Genomic DNA, 22,625 nt, shown 5'->3' with positions numbered 1-22,625 from the left:
ACACACACACACACACACACACACACACACCTTTTAATAATTGGATCCATGTTTTCGATGAAGTATAATCTGATCCCTGAACTGATCATAAATGGAGTGAATTTAGAAAAACTAGGTCGATATTCTGGTTGATTGATTCAATGTGACATCTGAGTCCCAGCACTAGCGTAAGCCACCAAAATAGACATGTTTCTGGCTTTACACTCCTCGTATATGGTTCTGTGGCGTTTGGCTAAATGGTCAAATGAATTAGTCATGTTGCCTCGTGGTGTGGCGAAAGTTGCTAGGCACCGCAGAGAGTCTTTCATTATCTTTTCAAAAACACAGATACATAATTCCCCACGCAGTCAACAATTCTCTTTTGTCTTCTTTGCTCATTTTGATGTTGTGTGCAAAGATCAACACGAGCTGCTTGTTATTGATTTTTGCATGCTAAACAAATCTCAGTCTTTTCTGAGAATAACCGACTGCTTACTCCCCAGAGTGTGCATGCATGCATGTATGTGTGTATGCAAAACCAGCAACCCAAACGTAATGAGCGTTTGACGTGCAGTCAGGGTCTCCGGTTCTCAGCTGGCGCCGGAGATAACGCGCTATGAAACAACGAGGCTCACTGACAATTTCAAGGTTTTTGAGGTTCTTAAATGTTTGTTCTCCAAGTATCTCAGGACGACATTGTATCCAGTGTTGTGACCGTGGAATAATCAGACCATGACGAGTCTCCAGATGCAACATCTGGCCTTAATGTCCTACGACCAGATGTCACATGTTGCCTCCTATTGGCAGTTTTACGAGGTGTCTACGTCTTGTTTTTAAAAGCCTGTTTGTTGTGTGATTTGACCTCGAGGCTTGTTGTTCAGTGGGGATGTGTGTGAGGGAGACCCAGGCAGGACACTGACGGTGTTGAGGAGGAAACTGATACGTTTGGAAGACGTTAAAGTACAAGAAGATTTAATCCGTCAATCACAGCGACAAAGACTGCAACGTGTTAAATTATCACAACTAGCATAGAGGGATTCACAAACACCATTGTTGGGCTTTACAGCTTAAACCCAGTTAGATGTGGATCTTACCAGATCAATGTCCATGGTGTCAAAGTCCATGCCTTCATTGAGGTCGTCTATACGACCCTCAGATGACATCATCACATCCTCCACAATTGGCTCTTCGTCTTCCTCCATAAGCCCAGTGCCGCGACGACTGCAAACGCAAAGCATTAAACAATTATGGAATCGTGCATTTGATGAGATTTTCCAAAAAGGCAGCTTGACGCACAAAGCGTGTGCGTGTCTTACATGGCCTGCTGCAGATTGGTCCTGAGCTTGGCGTAGTTCATGGCTCTTTCCTGCTGCTGGCGCGCCTCCTCCTGCTGTCTCTGAGCCAGCATCCACGTCACCTGGGAACTAAAAACGCACAAGAGAAGCAGCAATTAGCACATTTCTAATGCAGGCATTTGCTGATTTAACGGGGGAGGGGGTAATCACAAGCACGTCAGACAACTGACGGCCCGCTGGCCAGGCGCCTATGGAGAGTCGGGTTGGATAAGTAAACTAATCAGTCACCGTCCCAGTAGGGCCAACACTTGGCAGGCTGCGAAACATCTTTACAGCGTTTTACCCTGAAAATTAATAGCACGCAAATGGGAGATTTCATTGAACTCTTTCCTAATGCGTGTTGGCTCGTGCTCTCGTCCTCTGATCCCATTCTAAAGAGAATAAGTGATCCACTGAGATGCACGATGGGCCTGGATGCATTTATTTATCCAGGATAATTAAATAAACGATAATTATCGAAAAGAAAATGATCATGAGAGAGTTTCTGAAATGGCGGGGCAGTACAAAAGCTCATGTTGTATTTAATATCTTGTACGTATTAAACCAGGACCCCCTTGTAAAGTGTGTCGTACTGAACTGTGAACTGTCTGCATCGTTGTGGGAGTGCGACAGTGAGGCATACGTACTTGTAGTCCAAGGGTGTTTGATGGTGCTGCGGCGTCTGTTGATGGTGTTGTGGGAGTTGGTGGGGTTGCTGCTGGTCGTGGGGAAGCGGATAGACCCCCATGAAGCTGTCGTCGCGGCCCCTCTTCGGGTCTCGCATGGCGGTAGAGGTGAGATGGGGCGACGGCAACATGACCGGGGTCTGCATGCTCTGCTGCCACACCTCGCTGCTGCTGCTCTCCTCTGGAAAGGAGGAAACAATCGTTGTGAGTATGGGTCGAAGGTCAACGTTATCGTGATGTGTTCAAATGTAATCGTTATGGAGATAATAATATCATCTCGACAGTGAAATCCAAAAGCAACACAAACTTAATTAAATTAGGGGCCAAGAACATAAATGATGACCGTATTATAACGTCAGCCTTTATCAAACCTAAACAGATGTTTTCCTCACCGAACGCTGCATTTTAATGCCTTAGAAATTAAATGAATATTTATCTTGAGCAGGTCTTCAGCAAACACACAGACTCATAGCTAAATGACTCTGTGTGATTGATAAGAAGCAGTTTGACTCTTCTGACTCTCTCCTACCATCTGCTGTTTATAATCTCCCAGCCCATCAGCTGAGCCCAGAAATGCATTTGGGTTAATCCGAGTTTGAAACTCTGCTTTTTTAACATCATTGCAGGGCTATAATGTATGGAGGCTCTCATGGAGACCTATTTTCAGTGTGTTTGCGCGTTGGTGTCAGAACGCTACACAATATTCACGGCTCGGTAGGTTTTTTGTTTTCAGCCTAATAATGAATACACTCGTTTATATTTATTTTAAAAAATGTAAACATTCAATATTCAAGTAAATGCCTATTTTTTTCCCCCTGAAGTGACAGCTTAATTAATCCCATTATTGATGACTTTGCTGATTCCTGAGTGTGCAGTACCCTCTGGCAGCTTCCTCTTGGCCGCCGACGTTCCCGCTGTAACAGCGGGAGGCTTGATCTTCTTGGAGCGGATGGACGAGCCTCTGCTGGAGTAGCCGCTCATCACCGACATGGTGTCGTCATCGCCGCCAGCCTGCAGGGAGTTCCTGTAGGAGATGAGGGGGAGCCAGCAGTCCTCTCGCTGCAGGGCCATCTGGAACGTCATGAAGCGCTCCAGGTACATGTGGCTGAGAAGAAGCACGGGGGGGGTCCACACAAACAAAGATGAACAAAAACTCATGCATTTACAGACACGAGCAGGTGCAACTGGAGGGTAGAGAAAAAAAGAAAAAAGAAAAAAAAAAGCCTCAACCATGCATCTGAGACACCAGTTGCACCAGTTGTCCAAAACACCTGTTACACTGACGCCTCCCACCCGTCGACTGAGCAGAAAAACCAACAACAACTTACACAGTCCTCTTGTCTTGTTTCATAAGCTTCGAGGAGAACTCGCTGAGGATGTCCAAGAACGCCAGGTTGAGGGGAGGGCCTCCTTCTCCCTGGGTACTCGGATCCTTAAATGCAAACTCGATACCGTCCCTGACAGATGCAACGAGACGGAGAGGAAGAACAATAAGAATGGACACATAACATGAAATAGTTGATCCGTACTGTTCACTCGAAGCTCAAATTCAATTGAACTGACGAGGACTGAGATGCTTTTATTCATTTGAACCAGGGACTCTGGTCATGTGGTACATGTTTCAAACCACTAGACCACCAGCAGGCCTCACTTAACTACGTCACAACTTTGAGACTATTTTTCAAACATCAGTGTGTCTTCCTGAGCATGTTTTTTTTTTTTTTTTTTGAGCAGCAACATTGCTTTGGAAGCTTTAACATTTTAAATACTAGCTGGACAGAGAGCAGAATCTTCAGCCTGTCTTTTATTACTCAAAATCCTGTCGCACATCTGGCATATCCCATTACATGGTGCACCCAGATGTTGCACAAGTGTAAGGGATATCCAAGCTAGCATAGCGAATGTGCATACATCGGATTTTCTGGAACCATCCTGAGATTATAATATAATAATCCACTTGAGAAAAAACATCATACAATGTGATGGGAAGTGGGGTATTTACAAATGTGGAGGATTGTGTGCCGTTCATACAATCATTTCTCAATTGGTGCTGAAAAGAAGCATTTAAAAATGTTTTCTTAGTTAAGAATAACAATGTTGACATACGCTGGTAGCGACAGAAATTAAGTTACAAATGTAGGATCACGACATAAGATCACACGGAGCTCCTCTGATAAGTGCTTACATGCAACAGATCAGTTTTGTGTTTACAGCACTGTTGCTCTTCTGTGTCTTTGAACAGCCTGATGGGTTTATTTTACACTAAGTAACATTAGTGCATGGGAATGGGCAAGACTGCAACATCTTTGCACTTAAGCCTCTCCAGAATAACACGAAAACATAACATGGCAAGAAGAAAACACAGTATTCAGGGAGTGATTTGTCGAACATGACAGCTCCCAGATGCAAGGCAAAACAAGTGGAGGAGGAGCGACGCAACAAGAGCAGACCGAAGCCTTACTTGTGCAGCATGGCGATAGCATCCCTGGTTTTGACTTGGTCCAGACCAAAGGTGAGAGAGAATCGACGGGCCAACTCTTTGATGCCACAGAACGAGGAGGCCGAGCGGTCGAACCCGTGACCCAGATCAGACAGCATTTCGTTGAAGAGCTTAGCAGAAAGAGAAACGTGAAACATCAACAACCCTTTAAAAATGCGACAAACGAACCGACGGGTCATAATTGCCGAGTGTGTCCACTGACCTGCTGCAGACTGAGGATGAGTGTCTTGGCACACTGAATCTTGTCAATTTGCCGAGTCTTACTCATCGTCTCCTTGATGATGTCACCATAATCGTTGTAATACTGCAAAGAAAGCGAAGCGGTACAGGGACGTTAAGGATCATCTCTGTACATGTCTAATAATAAGACAGACGATGCATTCACTCCTGAGATGTGTTGCTGCTGCACAGCCCGGCTTACCCTCATGTACTGTTTAAAGATGTCCGCTCCAGTCTTCATGTCCACCACGCAGTAGATGATCAGTTTAGAGTAGGCAGCGAGGAGGTTTCTCCTCTTGTGCAGAGCTTCAATCTTTACCGCCTCATCGTCCTGTTGACCATCTGAGATGATTGGAGAAGAAAAACAAAAAACAAAGATGGCAGTTCCACAAGCTGCACATTGGCCAATTTGAAAATCATCTTTTTACTTGCTCTCCTCGCAGGAAGAAAATGAGCCGCTCCACTGGAACATTTGCATTTGTACCTGTGCTATTCGTGTCGTCGTCCTGGTCTATGAAGACGTGGTTCAAGATAAAGGAGAGCAGCTCGGCCGTCAGCGAGTCCTCCGGGGAATAGACCAGAGGCTCCAGGTGTTCCCTGCCTCCGGACACCATCTGGTGGCTGAAGATGAGCAGCAGATCACACAGGATGGTGAATGCCTGTAGTAGGAGGAAAAAAGAGAACAAAAAGTTAAAACTCAGTGTGCTTAAGTGCAATACAAAAGCACTCCTTGCACATCTGGTACTTAACAAGGTTTCCGAGTATAATTAAACATTTGTATCCAAAACAATGAACAGAAGCCAAACCACCTCTGAAGAGTTGTTGATGAGCCACAGTTTACACTCTGTCTTGCTTTGCTTTTAACTAGATGCTACGACCACTGCTGCTGCTTCACATGTACATTTGTTGTGCACGTATCTGTGTCACCTGTTCTTTGACGGCCGTGTTGACGTTGGTGAGGTAGCGCTGACACATCATACAGAATGCCCTCATCTGCTTCCTCAGGGTCACCATGTCATCCTGATTAGAGAAACAAGAATATATATATATATATATATTTTTTTTTTAGCATCACACGTACATCTATCCAATTGAGAATAGTGAAGGTGCATTTGTCTTTAGGAGAGCTCACCTTCCTGGAGCTGCCCTCAGATGTCTTGGCCAGGTGCCATAGGATCACATAGTGGGTACACTGCAGCGAGTGGATGACTATCTGCTCACCAGAAAAAGAAAACAACAATACCAGATGGGTTAATATACATTACTATTCCCCAAAATGATAACATGTGGAGTATATATAACTTTACTTGTGTGTGTGTGTATATTTAATAACCTGCTCAGGCATGTCTCCATTCTCTATGCCGGTGTTGAGCAGCTTGAAGTTGCTGGTAAACAGGTCCCACCCCGACAGGTCGTGTGCACTGCAAAAGATTTGAGAAAGTGTCAGACACAAGTAGACAGAATCACGGGTACGTTATTGTAGCACAGGAGACGTGTGTGCGTGAGGGAACAGGTACTCGAGGAAGAATGAATGTCATACTTGTGAAACGCTGTGATCCTCTTTAGAGTTGACAAAACCTGATAAGCATCATCTTCATCAGCCTCTTCACCCTGGAAAGAAAAATGTTGCAGCCATGTTGAATCAGAACCGTTTATGTGCCACGGTACGTTGCACGCACAAGGAATTCGACATGGTGGGTGGTACATAACATTAAACAATCATTGAGAATTTTAGAGATCAAGACGTTTAATCATCCGTTCGGGACTGAGCCGAACGGATGTTTCCAGATTCTTCTGATAAAACCTTTTGAAATGAAATCCATTCATCACAGTTTGAGACTAATTTGCAGGTGAATCAAAGTCTGAATTTACAGTGACAACTTGAGAGCTTATGTAAGGAGGCAGCCGCAAGACATGTCTCGGCAACAATACATAACGGAAGACAAACGTGGCGGTGATAATAACGGGTGGTAGAATTGGCGGGTGTAGAAGAATAAAAGGCCGACTTTAACAAAAGAGCAACGGGTGAAAACATGTTGACGAGGGCCGCCGTGTGCGTCCTGTCGCTCCTACCTCTTGTAGAAAATCCTCCAGTAGTCTGTTGAACTTGTCCACCAGCTCATCCAGAAGCTGGGAGCGGGCAATGTCCACCCTGTTAAAGATTGTGAACTCCTCGTTGCAGAGGGAGTGGTAAGTCTTGGAGCAGACCTCTAAAACCTCAGTGTCCGTGTGCTTCTCCACAATTTCCCTGATCTGACGCAGCAGGGATTCCAGGTGCTGGATTAGAGAGAGAGAGAGAGAGAGAGAGAGAGTCAGTGAGGAAGGTAAATTATCATTATGTTAAATGAACTGTTTCCAAGCTTTGCTAATTTGATTGGTGTCTGATAAGCGTCTTACCTTCTCTAGACGTCCTGTGGTATAAATCTCCAGGTCAAAATACTGCGGCAGCTGCAACAAGTTAGTCACCTTCTCTGCATCCACAGCGTACTGTAGAACAAACATTAAACACAATAGTTTTGTGATTTTATGAATACACAGCTGGAGTGAACAGCCCTACAGATGAGTGCTTGTGGAGAACAGAGAATGGCTGTGACAAACCTTGGCCAGTAGAGGGGGCAAAGCCACAGCAAACAGCTCCGTCATTCGGGTTTTGTCATCCAGCTGAGTCTTTCTCTCTTTTGCCGTCATCACCTGATCACAGATGCAATAAGTTAGAGGCTCGTCTTCGCAGCTAGTTGGTATTCATGTAAACAAAAAGGTCTACTCTTGGAATGGTTATTTTTCCACCGGGCATTTAATGTTAATTTCAAGTTGTATTCCGTTGAATTCATGCGCTGCTTAGATGTATTCTTATGGCGTGTATGACAATATTTGAGCCTTATTCCTTCAGCTGGTGGTGTGAAACAGACTTGGGAGCAAACAAAAAATAAATATAAAACAATGTCCTTCCATAACTTATGATCACCACAGCAGACATAAAAGTAACCTGAGCAAAGTAATGCTGCATCCAGTCTGACACGACTCCGACATGTGACATTGCAACACACGGCTCAAGAAGCCGACATGCGAGTGAATATATGACATTAATTTATGATATTAACAGAATATAAAGTGATTTTTTATTTTTTTTTGCAGCTGAAAGAATAAGGTTAAAATACACCGTGATGATCTACCCCGGTAACAAGTGAACCTCCGCCGTGGAAATGAAAACGCAGAGTTAACCCTGAAGTTACTTCGCTAACCCCAAATACTGCTTTGTAGTACAGGCCTTAGGTCTTTTAAAACATTCTAACGTATCCTGTCATTTCAATAAAGCGTATTCTTGAAACGGGCCTCATCAGCACAGCTTTCAAATATACATCCAACGCCAAAGCGCCAACATAAAAAGTGTCTGTTCAGCACTATTACATCTGGATTGTACGGTCTAGAACATTATGAGATGAATTCTGGATTAATGTTAATGTTTAGTTATCATGTCAGATTACACATAAATCCAAGGGGAGGGAAATAGATATACATCAAGCTGATAATAATATAATATAATAACCAGCAGAATATCTGGAAATATTTAGCAGGTTCTGTTATCTCAAACCAGAAATCAAATGTGTCAACACAAGCACAAAACATTGCAGTAGATTCACCACTATCAAAAATCAAACCTATTTCTCTAATACACTCACACAAATAAAATCAAACATTCCTAAAAAACAATCCTTTTATCTTTGAAACTGTCTTAAACACAGCTGTCAGACAACACAATGAAGAGAGCCTGAATACATTACGAGCATTTATAATGGTTGGATGAGTTATTTAAAGACTGTCTTTGGGCTCAGCTTGCACTGACCCAGCTCTGAAGTCATCATGGTGAACCCGGGACAGTCGGGCCCATGTTAGAAGAATACAAATAAAAACTCTTACCCTCTTCCCTGTGCCTCTTCCAACAGGTGGGTGGCATTCAGCAGCCTGGCGTACAGTGCACAGCATGATCTCAATCAAGGCCGTCTCTTGTCTGTCTGTAAGAGCTGCAAAAAAAAACACACGAACAATCAGCATGATCTGGATCACGTGTGCCCCGAACCAGACCGATAAGTGACGACGGTTCGCCGTACCTTCCTCTCCTGGCAATGGGTCATCTAGCAGTAGGCTGATCATACACTCCCAGTCCTTCAGTAGCTCTGGACCGCATTCCCAGAGCGAGTCCACGAGGTAGGCCGCATGCTCATGGAGCTAAGGAGAGAAGTGTTCACACACACACGTGAAGGACAGGTGGTTTAATTGCTTACATACTTTAAATGAAAGACAGAAACTGAAGCCCTGCGTGTGACAGTAAAAGTGAAGTAGCCTCGTAACATACCTCACTCTCCAGGAAGAAGAAGACAGTGGTCTTGATGAGGTTGGCGTTGGCGCTTTGTCTGCCTCTCCTCTTCGGGGCTCCTTCCTCCTCTGGTTCCCGCTGGCTGAACAATCTGTGGGAGCATCAAATATTAGTTTGGTATCACACAAAAGCAACCGCGGCATAATCCTCCAACTGCATTTCTAAAGGAGCGCAAGACACAAATGATATCTCATGAAGAGAACTGACTGAAACCGGTCATTGAGCAACTTCATCTTTACAATTGGAGTTAGAAGTTAGCGGTTTTTCCCTCTTTAGTTAAAGGTTTTACCCGTCACCAGAGTCCACCTGCCGTTCACTGCAGCAAGGTGAAAAATAAAACCACAGGCAGTCAGCAAAGACTAGATTTTCAGGAGGTGAGTTAGTCCTTAAATTCTCACTAAACGGTCTTAAATCCCTTTCTCCTCCATTCCGAACCTGCCTCTACATTAATTTTCCTGAACTCATTCAATGCTTCTCTGTTCAGCCATTAACACACATTTGACTCCTGCTCAGTGGGACATTTGTCCGACATACTTCTTGAAGAGGAATTCTCCGGCTGCAATGGCGACAGGTCTGTGTGCCGAGTAGACCAAGTGATAGACACTCTCACAGTCCTCGGGGGTCAACACCTCGTCTGTACTACTGCAGAGACAAAGAGACAAAAACACAAAGAGTCAGTCAACGAAAGCGGCAAAGTAGCGCACACACACACACACACGCAAAAAGCATAGACGTATAGACTACGGCCATCTGATAAAATGGGACCGCAACGCATCAAATACAATCAAGAACCAAAGCACGGCCACTTACTTCAACACTAGAGTGAGAAGTTTAATCGCTTGCACTGCAACATCGTACTCTTTGTCAAGAGTCATGGAGACAATACGGTCCTATGGAAAGACACAGACGACAGATTTAATGAGCTATTTGAACAAAAGGATTAATTTTAATTAGCAAGTGAAATGATGCCAGGTCAATCCCAAATATACACAGAGCATGAGCCCAGTGTTTGTAGATGTGTGAGAAATAATAAAGCTGGAGGTGTTGTGTCGACATTGTCCAGCAGGTGGGGCTGACCTTGAAGCGGCTGGTGAACAGCTCCAGTCTCGCATTGAGCTCTCTGTTGTAGTAGAGGCCCTGCAGCGCTGTCAGACACTTCAGACGTACCTCGCCTTGCTGGAATAGACAATTAGGAAAGCATGGACCAGTTATTCTTCTGCGTTTACAAACCTAAACTGAAATACACAACATAAAAGCACTGGAGGACATTAATAACCAAGACTCGCCTGTGTTTCTATTTGATTGCCTATTAGACCTGTAAAATCAATGCTGGAAAAACAGCAGGCTTCAATCCCGCCTTCTGAATTGTTTACAATCGAGTTATTGATTGGGCCTTTTTACAGCCCTGCACAGCCATACAGGTGTTTTCACTTACTCCGGCCGATTAGACATCTGCTCAGGCGGCTGTTGTGCACAGCTATATGGAGAATGATGTGGCGTCGCCAACCGCCACGTAATAATAACAGAATAAAAAAAAAAAAGTTATGCTGTAATAACAGGTGCAAGCAAACTAAAAGATGTCCGTGTATATCCACACGGTGCTGAGAAGAGGTCTGAGGAGGAAAAGTAAAGAAACGCTCCTGTGACCCACCTTATCGTGCATCGTCCAGCCCACGTACTTCAGATAGCTGTCGTTGAGGAAGGCGTCGCTATAGAGTTTCATCCACACTCCAATCTCTTCAATACAGATCGCCCTGATTTCTGCTATCGCATCCCTGTTAGAACAGAACATCGTTGTTTTTAAAAGGTTTTCCATAACGGCATCAACAACCAGTATCACAGTCACACTTGTAGATGAATAGATGTGCGTTATTAGGTGGAGCCATACCGATATCGATGAACGAACACTCCTTTGAATATTGCATTCATCATATTTTCAATCTCGTCCTGATTCTCTTGGAGCTGAGAGGAGGAGCAGAACAACAACTCGTGAGCTCATTTGTTCGGTCAAACATAAATCCCGACTGAGTAGAATGCTACATTAAGAGGTGACCGGGGGCGTCGTTACCATAACAGGATGAGTGACAGCCAGCTAAGTCACCGTGTGGTGGAGCCGCACACTGAACTAACAGATGGATGCCTGGTGGGACCTGCTGTTGTGCAAAGTTATTAAAAACGGACAATCCTAGCTGAATAGCAGTCACTGCAGGGCCATCACCTACGGAGGTGCTTCGGTTCTAAAAATGGAACAGCTTTATGGTCGCGAGCCAGAGTAATTCAGAATCATTTATTTTTACACGTATCATGGTGACTGGCCTGATAAAATGTCTTGTGGGGAGGTGTAACCTGCATCGTGTTAACATTGTGTAGGACACTGTTCAGGCTTTTAGAAAATTAGATTGTGCCTGCTGACACTTAATTCTAACCACAATTATAAAGCTGCAGACGATGAACTATGTCATGCTTGCCGGTTACTGGCAAGGAGGAGGAGGAGGAGGAGGGGGGGGGAGGCTCCCTGCAGATCATTAGAACTATTAAACGCTGTTATTGGGCTCAGTGGCAGATTGTAAAAACTCACACTTCATACACAGACATTCCAGCTTGTTCTGGGATGTCCAGTAAAATCATGAATGAAACAACCCACTCCTATCTACTCATAACAGCCACTTTTCTTCCGAACAATGGCGTAGAAAAGTGGTTGAAAGAAAACTGGCTTTATAAAATAGGTAATTGCGTTAATACGTTTTTCTAACTACATGAGAATAATAGAAATTACTGCAATTTACTGGCCGATAAAAGGCAGAGCCCTCTGCTGTGTTGTTAGTAACGCTCTGTACTCGGCAATGAAGAACACCGTCTCCGCTTCAACGCTAGTGCCGGTGAAACTAATCGTTTTCCACAACTCTGTACGGGCTTTTATATTACATAAACAAAGAGCAGCGCATACATATCACAGTGAGTGCACATTACATAAAAAAGGGTGTGTCGTTGCGACTTTCTGAAAAAGTTTCCACTAAACCACTGCTCAAAACCACCTGCATCTGGATGGAATTGGCTGATCCAGAGAGAATCTGACTCATCCAATGGGCATGTCGAAATGCAAAAAGTGATGTGCTTAAGAAAAAGGAGTTTAAAAAAAAAAAAAACAATAGGCAGCAAATGGCCATGTTGGCCCCTCTTACCTCTTTGCGTTTCTGCAGAAGCAACTCCAGCCGGTCATTGGCCCGTTTGGCCAGGATCTTATTCCTCTCTGCCTCATACTGGCGCTGAGTGTTGTCCATGTTGATGCTCAGGTTTAGAGCTACATTCACCAGGGCTGTCATCAGCTTCATGGCTGCCAAGAAACACAAGTCACATCAAGAAATGAGAAGAATCTACACACAACACCAACTATTTCATGAAGTAATTAATAACTGTCTTACAACACAAGTGTGGGACTCTACCTGACTTGACATTTCATTACTGTCTATAGTGTCGTGGATGTGCAACGTAAACTAACCCCTGGATAAATCAAGGTGCCCTAGTATTAAAGGCAGGTGACATAAAGGAAATTAGAAAAACATATAAACAAAACCTTGGATGGGACTAAGTTGGAAACTATACGAGGTAAACAAACTCCATACAGTGAGATTAAAAATCTGTAGCTGCATCCATTATTCCATTGCTACTGCACAGCAAGAAATAATTATAACACGCATTACAACCATCTGAAATAGCTCTGTGGAACAGACCCTCTCAAACCTGACAGCTAAGTCCAGTGACGGCATCAAAACATGAAGGCAACAAAAGCACTTTGCAGCTGCACACTGACAGGTGAGGACAAAGACGGGTTTCCTCGACAGAACATTATATGAATGTTTTGTGGTCCCACCGCCCAATTACATCTGTTGATGAAAAATGTAGAATGCTACTGCATAAATGATATATTCTGCATGCCTCCGGCCATTGTCGAGCACCTGAACTGCTCCACCGGGGGCCTTTGACACTTCATTTCAGCGGGTAAATCGGCTTTCCTATTTGTACACAGGCACAGCCAATGATAAAAGGTGTAAGTTATTCCACTTTTACACGGTATGAATAAGAAAAAACACCTGTGTGTGCGTGTTTGACTTTATCAGTGGTTATATTTATTATATCCATAAATTACAAGACTACAGCCAAAAGTACGCTACTATGGCTCCAGAGCCCTCCTAACTGCTACTTATCCCATACAGATATTGACCCCGTGTGCTTAAAGAATACGGCAATTACTGCAATTCATCACCGACGGCCAAATACGTGTCTCTCTCTCTCTCTCTCTCACTCACTCACTCACTCGCACACGCACTCGCACACAAATACAGACGCGGTTCATCCTACCTGCCAGTGTTGAGGTGTGTCTGAAGGCTCGGACTTGAGAGTCTGATAGTCCGGTGAGAAGGGAGATGACTGTGTCCATCATGTACTCATCATAGATGATACTGTATTGACACTGGCGCACGAGCACCGAAATGAATTCACAAAAGCTTGATTTGAACTTTTTCCACTGGGGTCCTGCTATGGTTAGAGGGTAGTCACCACTGTCCTGCAGAGGCCACAAAGGGAAGAACGTCAGTAAACAAAATGACTTCACACAGCTGCTGTATGTTGCTATCTCCATCTTGCCTTTGGCAAATAAAATAATACTAAATGTGATGTTCAATCTCAGATTGCACATTAGAGATTCATGGTGACTATTGTTGTGGTTATACTGGAAAACATGAAGTTACCTCATCGAATTCCTCTGTCATTCGCCGGATGATCTCAGAGTTCTGCATGTTGCGGAACATTTCTCCACTGACCACACCTGATACACAGAGAGGGGTTAGACAGAAGACAACTTACTCAACGCTCAACTAGACCAACGCGGGGAGAAGGGAGTACCAAACATGTCTGAGTGGTGCTTTAGGTCACACAGATTCAACTGGTTTCCTCAATGCATTTAAAAAAAGGGAGTAAGATACCTAAAACAGACACGCATACCTTTACACCCCGAGCACTGGATGAAGAAATTGATGAGATCTAGTAGCGCAACGTCTCTGTCGTGTTTGTAAGACTCAATCCAGTCATCGACGACAGACTGCAGGAAACGAGGGACAGATTAGAACCATTCGTTATTTCATTTAACTGAAGATTTTTACAGTGTCAAATATCTCAAATGTCTTGCCATTCATACCTGCATTGCACTCTTGCCCAGCTTCACCACCTCAAACAGCATCATGTTCTCCATGCCATTCTCTTGGTGGTGGCCATTTATCCGGCCCGCTCCCTTTCCTCCTTTGCCTTTCTCCCCTGCTGCTTTCTTCCCCTTCTTTCCACCCTGGAACAGAATAAAAGAGCATAACGCATTGTGAAGAGTGAGCATCAGTGCAGAAAAGACAAGGCTAATTGAATGTGCTCTTTACACAAATATCTACAACTCATAGACGTAATAATGTGTTATTTGACCAGGGTGTCCTGATCCAGGCCAAGAGCCATTTGTGCTTTCAATACCTTTCCTTTCGCTGAGGTTGTACTCCTTCCATCGAGATCCTCAGAGAAGTCTGTGTCTGAAGAGAATCGGGTGTCTGTATCCCTGGGGGACACAAGCATAATATTAGAATGAAAATTCATATCAACCTCAACCTTTACAGAGAATTTAAAAAGTGGAAGAAAGCACTTACTGAGTAAAGGAGAACTCTGATGGTATTTCTGGTGCTGCTATCATTTCTGTAACATCTTCTGGATAACTTCAATTTATGACTGGCTTGAGATCCTCAGAAATTACAAGACAGGATAGGTGGCATGTGACCTAGAATACATATATATATATATATATATATATATATATATATATGACACAGAGTCATTTATTGAGATACACACACATGTATACTTATTCCTCATTTCAACACAGCAGAAACAATAAATGCTATAATAAGCAAACATCTACACGTTAGCAGATCCTCTGTAGTGAGCAAATGTTTCTTTGATGCCTTTGAGAGAAAAAAGAAAAAAAGAAAAACGGTTTCACATGGTAACAGTGGGCGTGCACTAATGCTCCTGTCACGCTCTGCTGTGCGGCCATTGGCTCCCTCTCTTTCCCTGTTCCCCTTGGCTTACAGACGTCACGCAAGGACCATTGGAGTGTCTTCCGCAATGGCCAAATATGGCACTGCCCTATCCGCCCATACATATCTCAACCAATCAAAAGACAGTATCAACATCAACAAGATACTGCAGGCCACAGAAAAAAAAACTATTGCATGGTTGTGATGTGTAAATCGGTGGCACATACATCAAAAAAGAGAGCAGAGGTAACACTCAAAACTAGGATTCTGACATTGTCCATAGCTCAGAAACGCAAAAGCCTTTTGGGAGTCAAGGAAGACAATAAAAGCACCTCAGAGAAATCTGCTTAGTCCTGAAAAGCTCAACTTTACCGCTACCCATCATATAGCCACTCTGGATGCGTCTTTCTGTCCTCACACACTCAGTGATGACATACAGAGTGTGTCAATCGTATTCTTAAATAATAACAGCGTTATAGTGGCGTTTATGAGTAAGCGAGAAGACTTTCAATGAGATTGTCAGATATAAAAATCAGATGTAATATCAGTCACGGGATTCCCTTTCACAACATCATGCACACGATGGCCCACACATGCCACATTGGGGATCTCATCACGCACATTTTATGTATATATAGCGATCTAAGTAAAATCCCCCTCACAGTCAACGTAGACTCATGAAACAGCACTATGTGTGAGGAAGCTACGACTTTGTGAGTTTTAATTTAACTGCGATATTTCTTGATTTACGAGCGTGTGAAAGCGCTTATTTCCTTGATAGTGAGAGGAGATACTGCGTACCAACACGACGGGATTCTATGGGTGTAGACTGAAAAAGTGGCGCCAAATTGGTCAGTGTATCTCATAAACGTGTTACTGCAAAGCGAGACTAGATGATCCGAGATTAAAAAACGGAACTGTGAAACCCAACAGTGCACGTTTCTGCAATTCAGCGATGCACAATCTACCCGCTCAGTTCCCTCCAACCACGCCGACACGGCTGCGCTCTTCGTCGGCTCCTGTCAAAATTGACACCGGTGCGTTGCTAGTTGCTAGCGCCGCTAGCTGAGCAGCTAAGAGGGTTTTGGCGTTCTTTTCACGAGCGTCGGCTAGTTGAAATGTGATCGAGTAAGCGTGCTGTGCTCAGTGCGAACAAGCTGTGATTTACCGATAGACGTGTGCCGTGCATTTTCGTTGGATATCGAGAACGTTCAAGTGTTTTCCAGCTCTATCGTACTTGGACCATAATAACAAAACAACGCAAGCCCTACTGTACTAGCGCATGCTAACATAGGCTAGTACACAATGACGCTAGTCTGCAATGTTTCCGAGGACAATGACCGCTTTCTGACAACAAACCAGTCGAACCCAGTGCTTGTCCGAAGATAAAGCGAATAATCCTAACATATAACGCTATGCTGCAATCAAGGAGCTGATAATAACTACGACTAGTTAGCTATGCTAACAGCTACTGCTAACGTTACCTAAAAAAACATCACGTCCTTGCGTCCTCCATCTTGCCTCGGGAGTTCCAGTGCCGTATTGCATAAGCAACAAACACTTTGTTTACAAATATATAAAGTGCAAATAAGTTGCTTGAAACAATAAAACGCTTCCTTGGCCTACAAACTAAATATTTTTGCGTCACTGTGCCAAAAAACCTAGGTCGTTAGCTTGCTAACAACCGAAGTAGCCATGTACCGCGAGCTAGCGAAGCGACTTGGTTCAGGCAGGCATCCGCGCGCAGGGCTCCTCGAGAGCTAGCCTGAGCTAGCGAGACGGCTAGCAAAATACAAATCAACTAACTTCCAGATAGCTCTCCGCCATTTTACAGCTAACTTACCTTGTTGTAAAATGCAGTCCCGGCAGAACCGTAACTTTTACTATTCTTATACAGCTTCCGTCTGAATCCCACCACAATTCTGTAAAAAGAGTTTAAAAGTCGCGGTCAGAGGCGGTTTCGGACGTTCTCTCACCCCGCTTGCTCCGTAGTTCGGTTTGTTGTTTCGACGACCTGGGAGGAGGAAATCCTGGTGCAGAGCTACCACCTAGCGGCCACAATGCCCGCATTAGATACACAGTTGACGAGCTTCCATCTAGTGGTCACTGACGAACACTACACCTTAAGAATGGCGCTTCTGAACTGTGTTTCGTCTCCTCTGCTCTCACTTACAAGCTGCAAGTCTGAACTATTTTTGGTAAAATACTGACTTAAATCTATCTCGATCCCATTCAAGTTGAAGGGGAAAAATAAAAGATAATTTCTATTGTGAGATAACCTGTCACTACTATGAATGACTGACTCCCTTTTGTGACACAGGGAGTTTGATTTATCCTTGTATATTTTGATTTGGCCCCCTTAGACCATATCTATCTAGGGTGAAATATGCAGAGAATTCATCTAAATATTGCTGTTCCACAGCAGAGAAAAGTGTTTCCAGCTGATACGTTATATAGTGAGTAAAACTGAGCTAACTCTTAAGGACAATTCAGCCTACCATTCTAACAAAGGTATGTAAACCCTTTGTAAGTGAGGCACAAGGTTGATCTGGTCTCCTTTTTGTAGTTAGACTTTGCAGTGTAGTAATAATCAAAGAAAAACATTTTTCCACATCCAAAAGTTACAATTTATTCACTCTTTATGACATGACAGATTGCATGATGGAATGGTAAAATCATTTCACACAAAATTGATTAACTGCAGCCTATGATTGTCAGCACTACATTAGAGCTGATTTAGTCAGTTATAAAGAATTATTAAATGGGTTAATGATCTACATTTACATATCGCAATAAGGAGCAGCACATTTTGAGAAAATTGAGTCCATAAAATACATGAGTGAGACACACAAGTGTATGAAACCAACTGATATCACATCCCATGTCAAGATCAGTTGCCACTGCCGAAAATGTCCAAAATAAAACAAAATGACACAAGTACATGAACCAGGAAAAAGGCACCTCTGGCAGGAAAGTGTTGCAAAATGGTAATTAATCTTAAATGTGAATTTACAACTTTCAGTACCCATTAAAAGGCCAATTATAAAAAATCAAAATCAGCTATTTATAATACCATCCCATCTTATATTAACACCTATTTACAACCTCAGTGAGTGTGAAAATATTGTTGTCTTGTGACGATTACTCATTCTTTCACTCTCATTTACATACAAACATTATCCTTAAATATATCACAGGCTATCGACATTTTTTATTAAAATACAATATTATAAAGACGGTGAGAAAGCAGCATTGACGTTTGGCCAGAGTCTGAGATTCCCTTAGGCGATATAGGTCTGGATCTTCTGTGTTATGGCTCCGCAGCAGATTGGACACTTGACGAGCGACTCTGAACACTTCTTGCAGGTGACCAGATGTCCACACGGGATGAAGACGATGCCAATATCTCTGTCCATACATATTTTGCACTGTTTCTCCCTCTGCAGCTCCCGCAGTTTCTCCAGCGGGTCCACATCTGGAAGGAGAAAAGATCAAAATGTGTAAACTCATATTTAAATCACTGCTGCTGCTCAGGCTTTGCGTTTATGTCGTCAATAACACCATGAACCTGGTTCAGCATACAGCGGGTACAGTACCTTGGTCCTGTGAGTTGGCAGCATCACGTTGTAGTGTATCCTTAAGACAATCCTCCATAAGTTCTTCCACGGTGGAGTAGCCTGAGCCCGTCTTGCCAATTTTCTCCAAGATGGTCTTTTCCACCACACCGGGCTCCAGACCCATCCCAATGGTCGTCTGAGCCACGGCAGACTGCAGCACCTCTGAACACAGAGAGGAAACGTCATCGGACACAGCTACTGGTTTTATCAGTTACCCGGAATACCAAATGTATACAGTACGTCTTGTCTTTCTCTTGAAGTACAGTAGATGTTTTGAATTATTCCTAAATTCTTATAAAAGGGGAGTAAAATTTTTAAAAAAAAGTTGATGTTTACCATTCCCATGTCCAGAAAATCCATTCTGATGACTTGAAGCCTGAAAACAAACATGCTAATAGTTATTTTTGGAATAATGCGAGTAAAAGAAAAGCCTCAGTGACAACATCTTTGATTACAAACTGTCCACATAGCCAAAGCTCGTATACTTGTCCAGAGAACAACAAACATTACAGTAGTAAGTACCATTTAAATATCGTCAGCATGCATTCTTTCTCAATTTGTTCAACCACCCAAAAAAATCCCCACATGTGCCCACAGGACTGTGAGCATCACTGCAGTTAACGGATACGTTAACATTTCTAAAGTGTGCCTTAAAACAACGTCTACACTTCCATATGTACGTGGGCTTATTGGTTGTCCATTCTGGCTGCAAAGAAACCCCCTCTTAAAGGGATTTTAATGTAAGAGATCGGGGACAAAAATCTGTCCTTGTCCTTGAAATGTATTCAAAAGCTCAACTGAAGCCGACACAAGGGTATCTTTGAGTTACTCTCTTTAAGAGTTACTTTCTTTCTCTTTTAGTACAGAACTCGCTCCTCTGTGCTCCAACGGACAATGTGTCCTTGCTGAGCCACGGCACGGCAGAGGGATAGTAACACATAAACATTTGGTACTTAAAGAGCACCATTCTGAGTAGTAATATTTCCTTTTATCCTAACACACTGCTGTCACAGCAATAGTTTCGCTGTGCAGGTTCGTTATCATGCAGTCCGGTTAAGCATATCATTGGCCAGGAATTCAGGCGTTCACCAGGTTTCTCTAAGTCCTGATCCTGATTAAGGAAACACAGTCTCTTGTTTACATTACAAAATCAAAGAAACTCAACAGCAACCCCGTTACTTAAATGCACGTAAAAGCACCGGATGCTTACAGCTCGATTTCGTCGTGGGTCTTGTAGCTGGATACTGTTGACAAATTCTTGTCCTTTTTCTGCTAACAGGAAGCTGCATCTGATAAAAAAAAAGACCAAACAAATATAATTATATTATAACACAATCAAATGCCGCAGCAAAATGACAGCAAATGTGTGTATATATACATGCATGTTAAGAAAGGGGACCATCATGGCTGTTCTCACCCAGGGTAGTGTTTGGCATGTTCCTCCCACGGGTCTTCTTCAGGCTGCCAGCCTTTCAGGCCTCCGCCACAGCGGAAACACAACACCCCGTCTCCTCCGGTCCCTGCATGGCCACGCACACACACAATTCAATCTTGCTTGCACTCATAGCTTTGAGAAAACATTTAATCACTCAAAGGCGTCTGTTTTGTACCTGCGCTGTAGAAGCCAGCTCTGGCGAGCCTCTCGTGGTCAATGGGATGCAAGACGCCCGCTAAGCTGCCAAGCCTCTCCTCCAAACTCCCCATAGGGACACGAGCGTTTGCATGCCGTCTGCTGCCGCTCTCCTCCTCCTCCGTGCCCCCCTGGGATGGGATGTTGCCCACATCGTGACCGAGGATGAAGAAGCAGTTGGGGAAATGTTTGGTGTGCTCTTCCCAGGCGGTGTCCCCTGCTTCCCAACCAGCCAGCATGCCCCCACAGCAGAAACACTGCACCCGGTCGCCCCCCCCGAGGTAGTAGAGGCCGGCTTGGGCCAGATCTCGGGCTCTCACAGGAGCAGCAGAGGGCCAAGCAGAGAGGGTCTGAAGCCGGGCCTCCTCGCTCTTCATGTGTGGGGCCATTGGGTAGGTGGACTCATCGACCACCTCTCCTCTTCTCAAACGATATTCCATGTCTTCTGCTTCTTCGTTGTATGGGGAACCGTTGGTCAGTCTGTTTTCACAACTCAGGTTGAAATTGGTGCGGTGGATGCAGCTCAGAAACCTGCATGATGGGGAAACCTGGAATAAAGGGGCAGGAAGTCCAATTTAACAACTTAGAACAGGAAGAAATTAAGAAAAAAGTTGATCCCATGTGACTTTCATTTTTATTCCAACTACCTCTTTATGTCTCTCCACAGGCATGTCTCCCCTGCACCAGTTTTCCACAGTCTCCCGGCAGCTGAAACAGCGGACACGATCGGCATTGCCGGTGAAGTAGAAGCCGGCCCGGGCCAAGTGTTCTGCTGGTACCTGCTGGGCCAGACTGGAGCCACGGAATGAGTCCAGGCGACTGTTTATCTGGGAAAAATCAATCATGTGATCTAACTCCAAATCGTCTTCTTCCCTGAGATCACACATGACGGAACCAGGCAGGAAACTGCTGAGTGGAACTTGATGGACAGAATGACTGCAGACAAAACAGAAAGAAAACAAATATGCTGTATGAATTAGGAGCATATACATTTTGAAGTAAAGCACCTCTTGCTTGTTGGAAAAGTATTAACAAAGCAGCTAACGGCCTAAGATACACATGATCGACATACATTACATTTCCCCCCACAAGGTTGGAAAGTAGTCAATTTAAAAATTGGACAATTCTGAAGTCTAAGAGATTTCTGTCTCTCACCGGAAAGCCGATCGGCACATTTAGGCTCTCTCAGGATCGCTGTCCCTTTAAGAGAAGCAGCCAGCCTGGAATCACATGGAGGCGTTGGATATTCCATGTGAGGGATGGGCACCACAGACTCAGGGCTGTCTACTGGCTCAGCGCACTGCAATACACGAGTACTGCAAAAGGTGTATCCCTTTGCGGCCCAACAACTAGCACTAGGCCGTAGGACAACCACAAATAACTCCACTTTAAGCATGATATCGGACAGTCTGTATGTAAGTAATACAATTAAAAAGATCATCTTTATGGAGGTGTGGCATCGTAAGCAAAGGTACACAGTATGTGTTAGTTACAAGTCAAATGATGTTGCAACACATCCTAGGAAGCATACCACACCCCCACTTATTATACATAGTTATTTAATGTTGTCACCACTGCTTTGCTGTCACATAGCTTTTTGGTTTTCTTTTTTTGGGAAGTAAATGTGTAGCATTCTCAACTGTATATTGTACTGAACGTCTACCATATGTAGACTCAAGCCCAAGTAGCGCGAGCACTGTAATGTACTGAGAAATATGCATTTGTTTTCCCAGCAGCTGTATTTAAACATTACATTTAAATGCCAGTGCAGAAAGTAACTTACCTTGTGACCACACTATCAGTACTGATGGAGCAGCTATTGATCTACTCAATCTAAGATTGGATATCTGCTTATTTGGTTTGAGCAGCTTCTGAACTTTGTTCCGTGTCGACATCCTTTCGAGACAAATAGTCACCAGATCAACAGCAAGGTTGATCTGGTGACTATTACGTTATATATTAGTGTTTTATGTACAAACGCAACAGAGTAGCCACCTAGCTCCTATTTTAACATATATTATTGCTTAGATCATAACGAATGTCCCCGCAAATGCCAGGAAGGCCTCGCAGCTTTGCGTTAAACAATAGCAATGCAGCAGTCCCATAGTCTCGGGAGGTAAACACAGAATAAAGCTGCTGCTTGCATCTGACATCTGACAGCTGACAGCTGACACACACACACACACACACACACACACACACACACACACACACACA

At 43.8% G+C, this 22,625-nt stretch overlaps 2 protein-coding genes across 5 annotated transcripts in view; both read right to left on the bottom strand.

Annotated features, from left to right (window-relative positions):
* Positions 1 to 17,193, bottom strand: part of stag2b (STAG2 cohesin complex component b) — a 21,768-nt gene extending 4,575 nt beyond the window's left edge. Inside the window, exons 1-32 of one of the 2 annotated variants that reach the window (XM_031857901.1) lie at positions 17,138 to 17,193; positions 14,775 to 14,902; positions 14,605 to 14,686; positions 14,288 to 14,431; positions 14,095 to 14,191; positions 13,842 to 13,918; positions 13,453 to 13,657; positions 12,276 to 12,427; positions 10,982 to 11,055; positions 10,745 to 10,868; positions 10,171 to 10,269; positions 9,904 to 9,983; positions 9,628 to 9,735; positions 9,073 to 9,184; positions 8,828 to 8,945; positions 8,637 to 8,740; positions 7,317 to 7,409; positions 7,116 to 7,205; positions 6,792 to 6,995; positions 6,259 to 6,329; positions 6,052 to 6,139; positions 5,851 to 5,931; positions 5,646 to 5,738; positions 5,203 to 5,377; positions 4,921 to 5,060; positions 4,702 to 4,803; positions 4,461 to 4,609; positions 3,328 to 3,456; positions 2,878 to 3,104; positions 1,961 to 2,180; positions 1,296 to 1,403; positions 1,074 to 1,200 (exon numbers count right to left, since the gene is read on the bottom strand). In XM_031857901.1, the coding sequence (XP_031713761.1) occupies positions 1,074 to 1,200; positions 1,296 to 1,403; positions 1,961 to 2,180; positions 2,878 to 3,104; positions 3,328 to 3,456; positions 4,461 to 4,609; positions 4,702 to 4,803; positions 4,921 to 5,060; positions 5,203 to 5,377; positions 5,646 to 5,738; positions 5,851 to 5,931; positions 6,052 to 6,139; positions 6,259 to 6,329; positions 6,792 to 6,995; positions 7,116 to 7,205; positions 7,317 to 7,409; positions 8,637 to 8,740; positions 8,828 to 8,945; positions 9,073 to 9,184; positions 9,628 to 9,735; positions 9,904 to 9,983; positions 10,171 to 10,269; positions 10,745 to 10,868; positions 10,982 to 11,055; positions 12,276 to 12,427; positions 13,453 to 13,657; positions 13,842 to 13,918; positions 14,095 to 14,191; positions 14,288 to 14,431; positions 14,605 to 14,686; positions 14,775 to 14,818 (3,717 nt within the window). In that variant the 5' untranslated portion in view covers positions 14,819 to 14,902; positions 17,138 to 17,193. Of the gene's footprint in view, positions 1 to 1,073; positions 1,201 to 1,295; positions 1,404 to 1,960; positions 2,181 to 2,877; positions 3,105 to 3,327; positions 3,457 to 4,460; positions 4,610 to 4,701; positions 4,804 to 4,920; positions 5,061 to 5,202; positions 5,378 to 5,645; positions 5,739 to 5,850; positions 5,932 to 6,051; positions 6,140 to 6,258; positions 6,330 to 6,791; positions 6,996 to 7,115; positions 7,206 to 7,316; positions 7,410 to 8,636; positions 8,741 to 8,827; positions 8,946 to 9,072; positions 9,185 to 9,627; positions 9,736 to 9,903; positions 9,984 to 10,170; positions 10,270 to 10,744; positions 10,869 to 10,981; positions 11,056 to 12,275; positions 12,428 to 13,452; positions 13,658 to 13,841; positions 13,919 to 14,094; positions 14,192 to 14,287; positions 14,432 to 14,604; positions 14,687 to 14,774; positions 14,903 to 17,004 lie in introns of both variants that reach the window. The other variant, XM_031857900.1, reaches the window with a different exon arrangement.
* Positions 17,194 to 17,667: 474 nt separating this feature from the next.
* Positions 17,668 to 22,625, bottom strand: part of xiap (X-linked inhibitor of apoptosis) — a 5,731-nt gene continuing 773 nt past the window's right edge. For 2 of the 3 annotated variants that reach the window (XM_031857613.1, XM_031857614.1), the window contains exons 2-8: positions 21,056 to 21,344; positions 20,389 to 20,956; positions 20,196 to 20,298; positions 19,989 to 20,067; positions 19,115 to 19,154; positions 18,758 to 18,940; positions 17,668 to 18,636 (exon numbers count right to left, since the gene is read on the bottom strand). In XM_031857613.1, coding sequence (XP_031713473.1) covers positions 18,443 to 18,636; positions 18,758 to 18,940; positions 19,115 to 19,154; positions 19,989 to 20,067; positions 20,196 to 20,298; positions 20,389 to 20,956; positions 21,056 to 21,295 — 1,407 coding nt within the window. In that variant the 5' untranslated portion in view covers positions 21,296 to 21,344 and the 3' untranslated portion in view covers positions 17,668 to 18,442. Of the gene's footprint in view, positions 18,637 to 18,757; positions 18,941 to 19,114; positions 19,155 to 19,988; positions 20,068 to 20,195; positions 20,299 to 20,388; positions 20,957 to 21,055; positions 22,610 to 22,625 lie in introns of those variants that run through there. The other variant, XM_031857612.1, reaches the window with a different exon arrangement.

Source organism: Anarrhichthys ocellatus, unplaced genomic scaffold, assembly GCF_004355925.1.
Source record: "Anarrhichthys ocellatus isolate YVR2014 unplaced genomic scaffold, GSC_Weel_1.0 scaffold19, whole genome shotgun sequence".
In the NCBI taxonomy this organism is placed as follows: Eukaryota; Metazoa; Chordata; class Actinopteri; order Perciformes; family Anarhichadidae; genus Anarrhichthys; species Anarrhichthys ocellatus.
The sequence above is the reverse complement of the archived record's forward strand: the minus strand, read 5'-3'. Positions and strand labels throughout refer to the sequence as shown.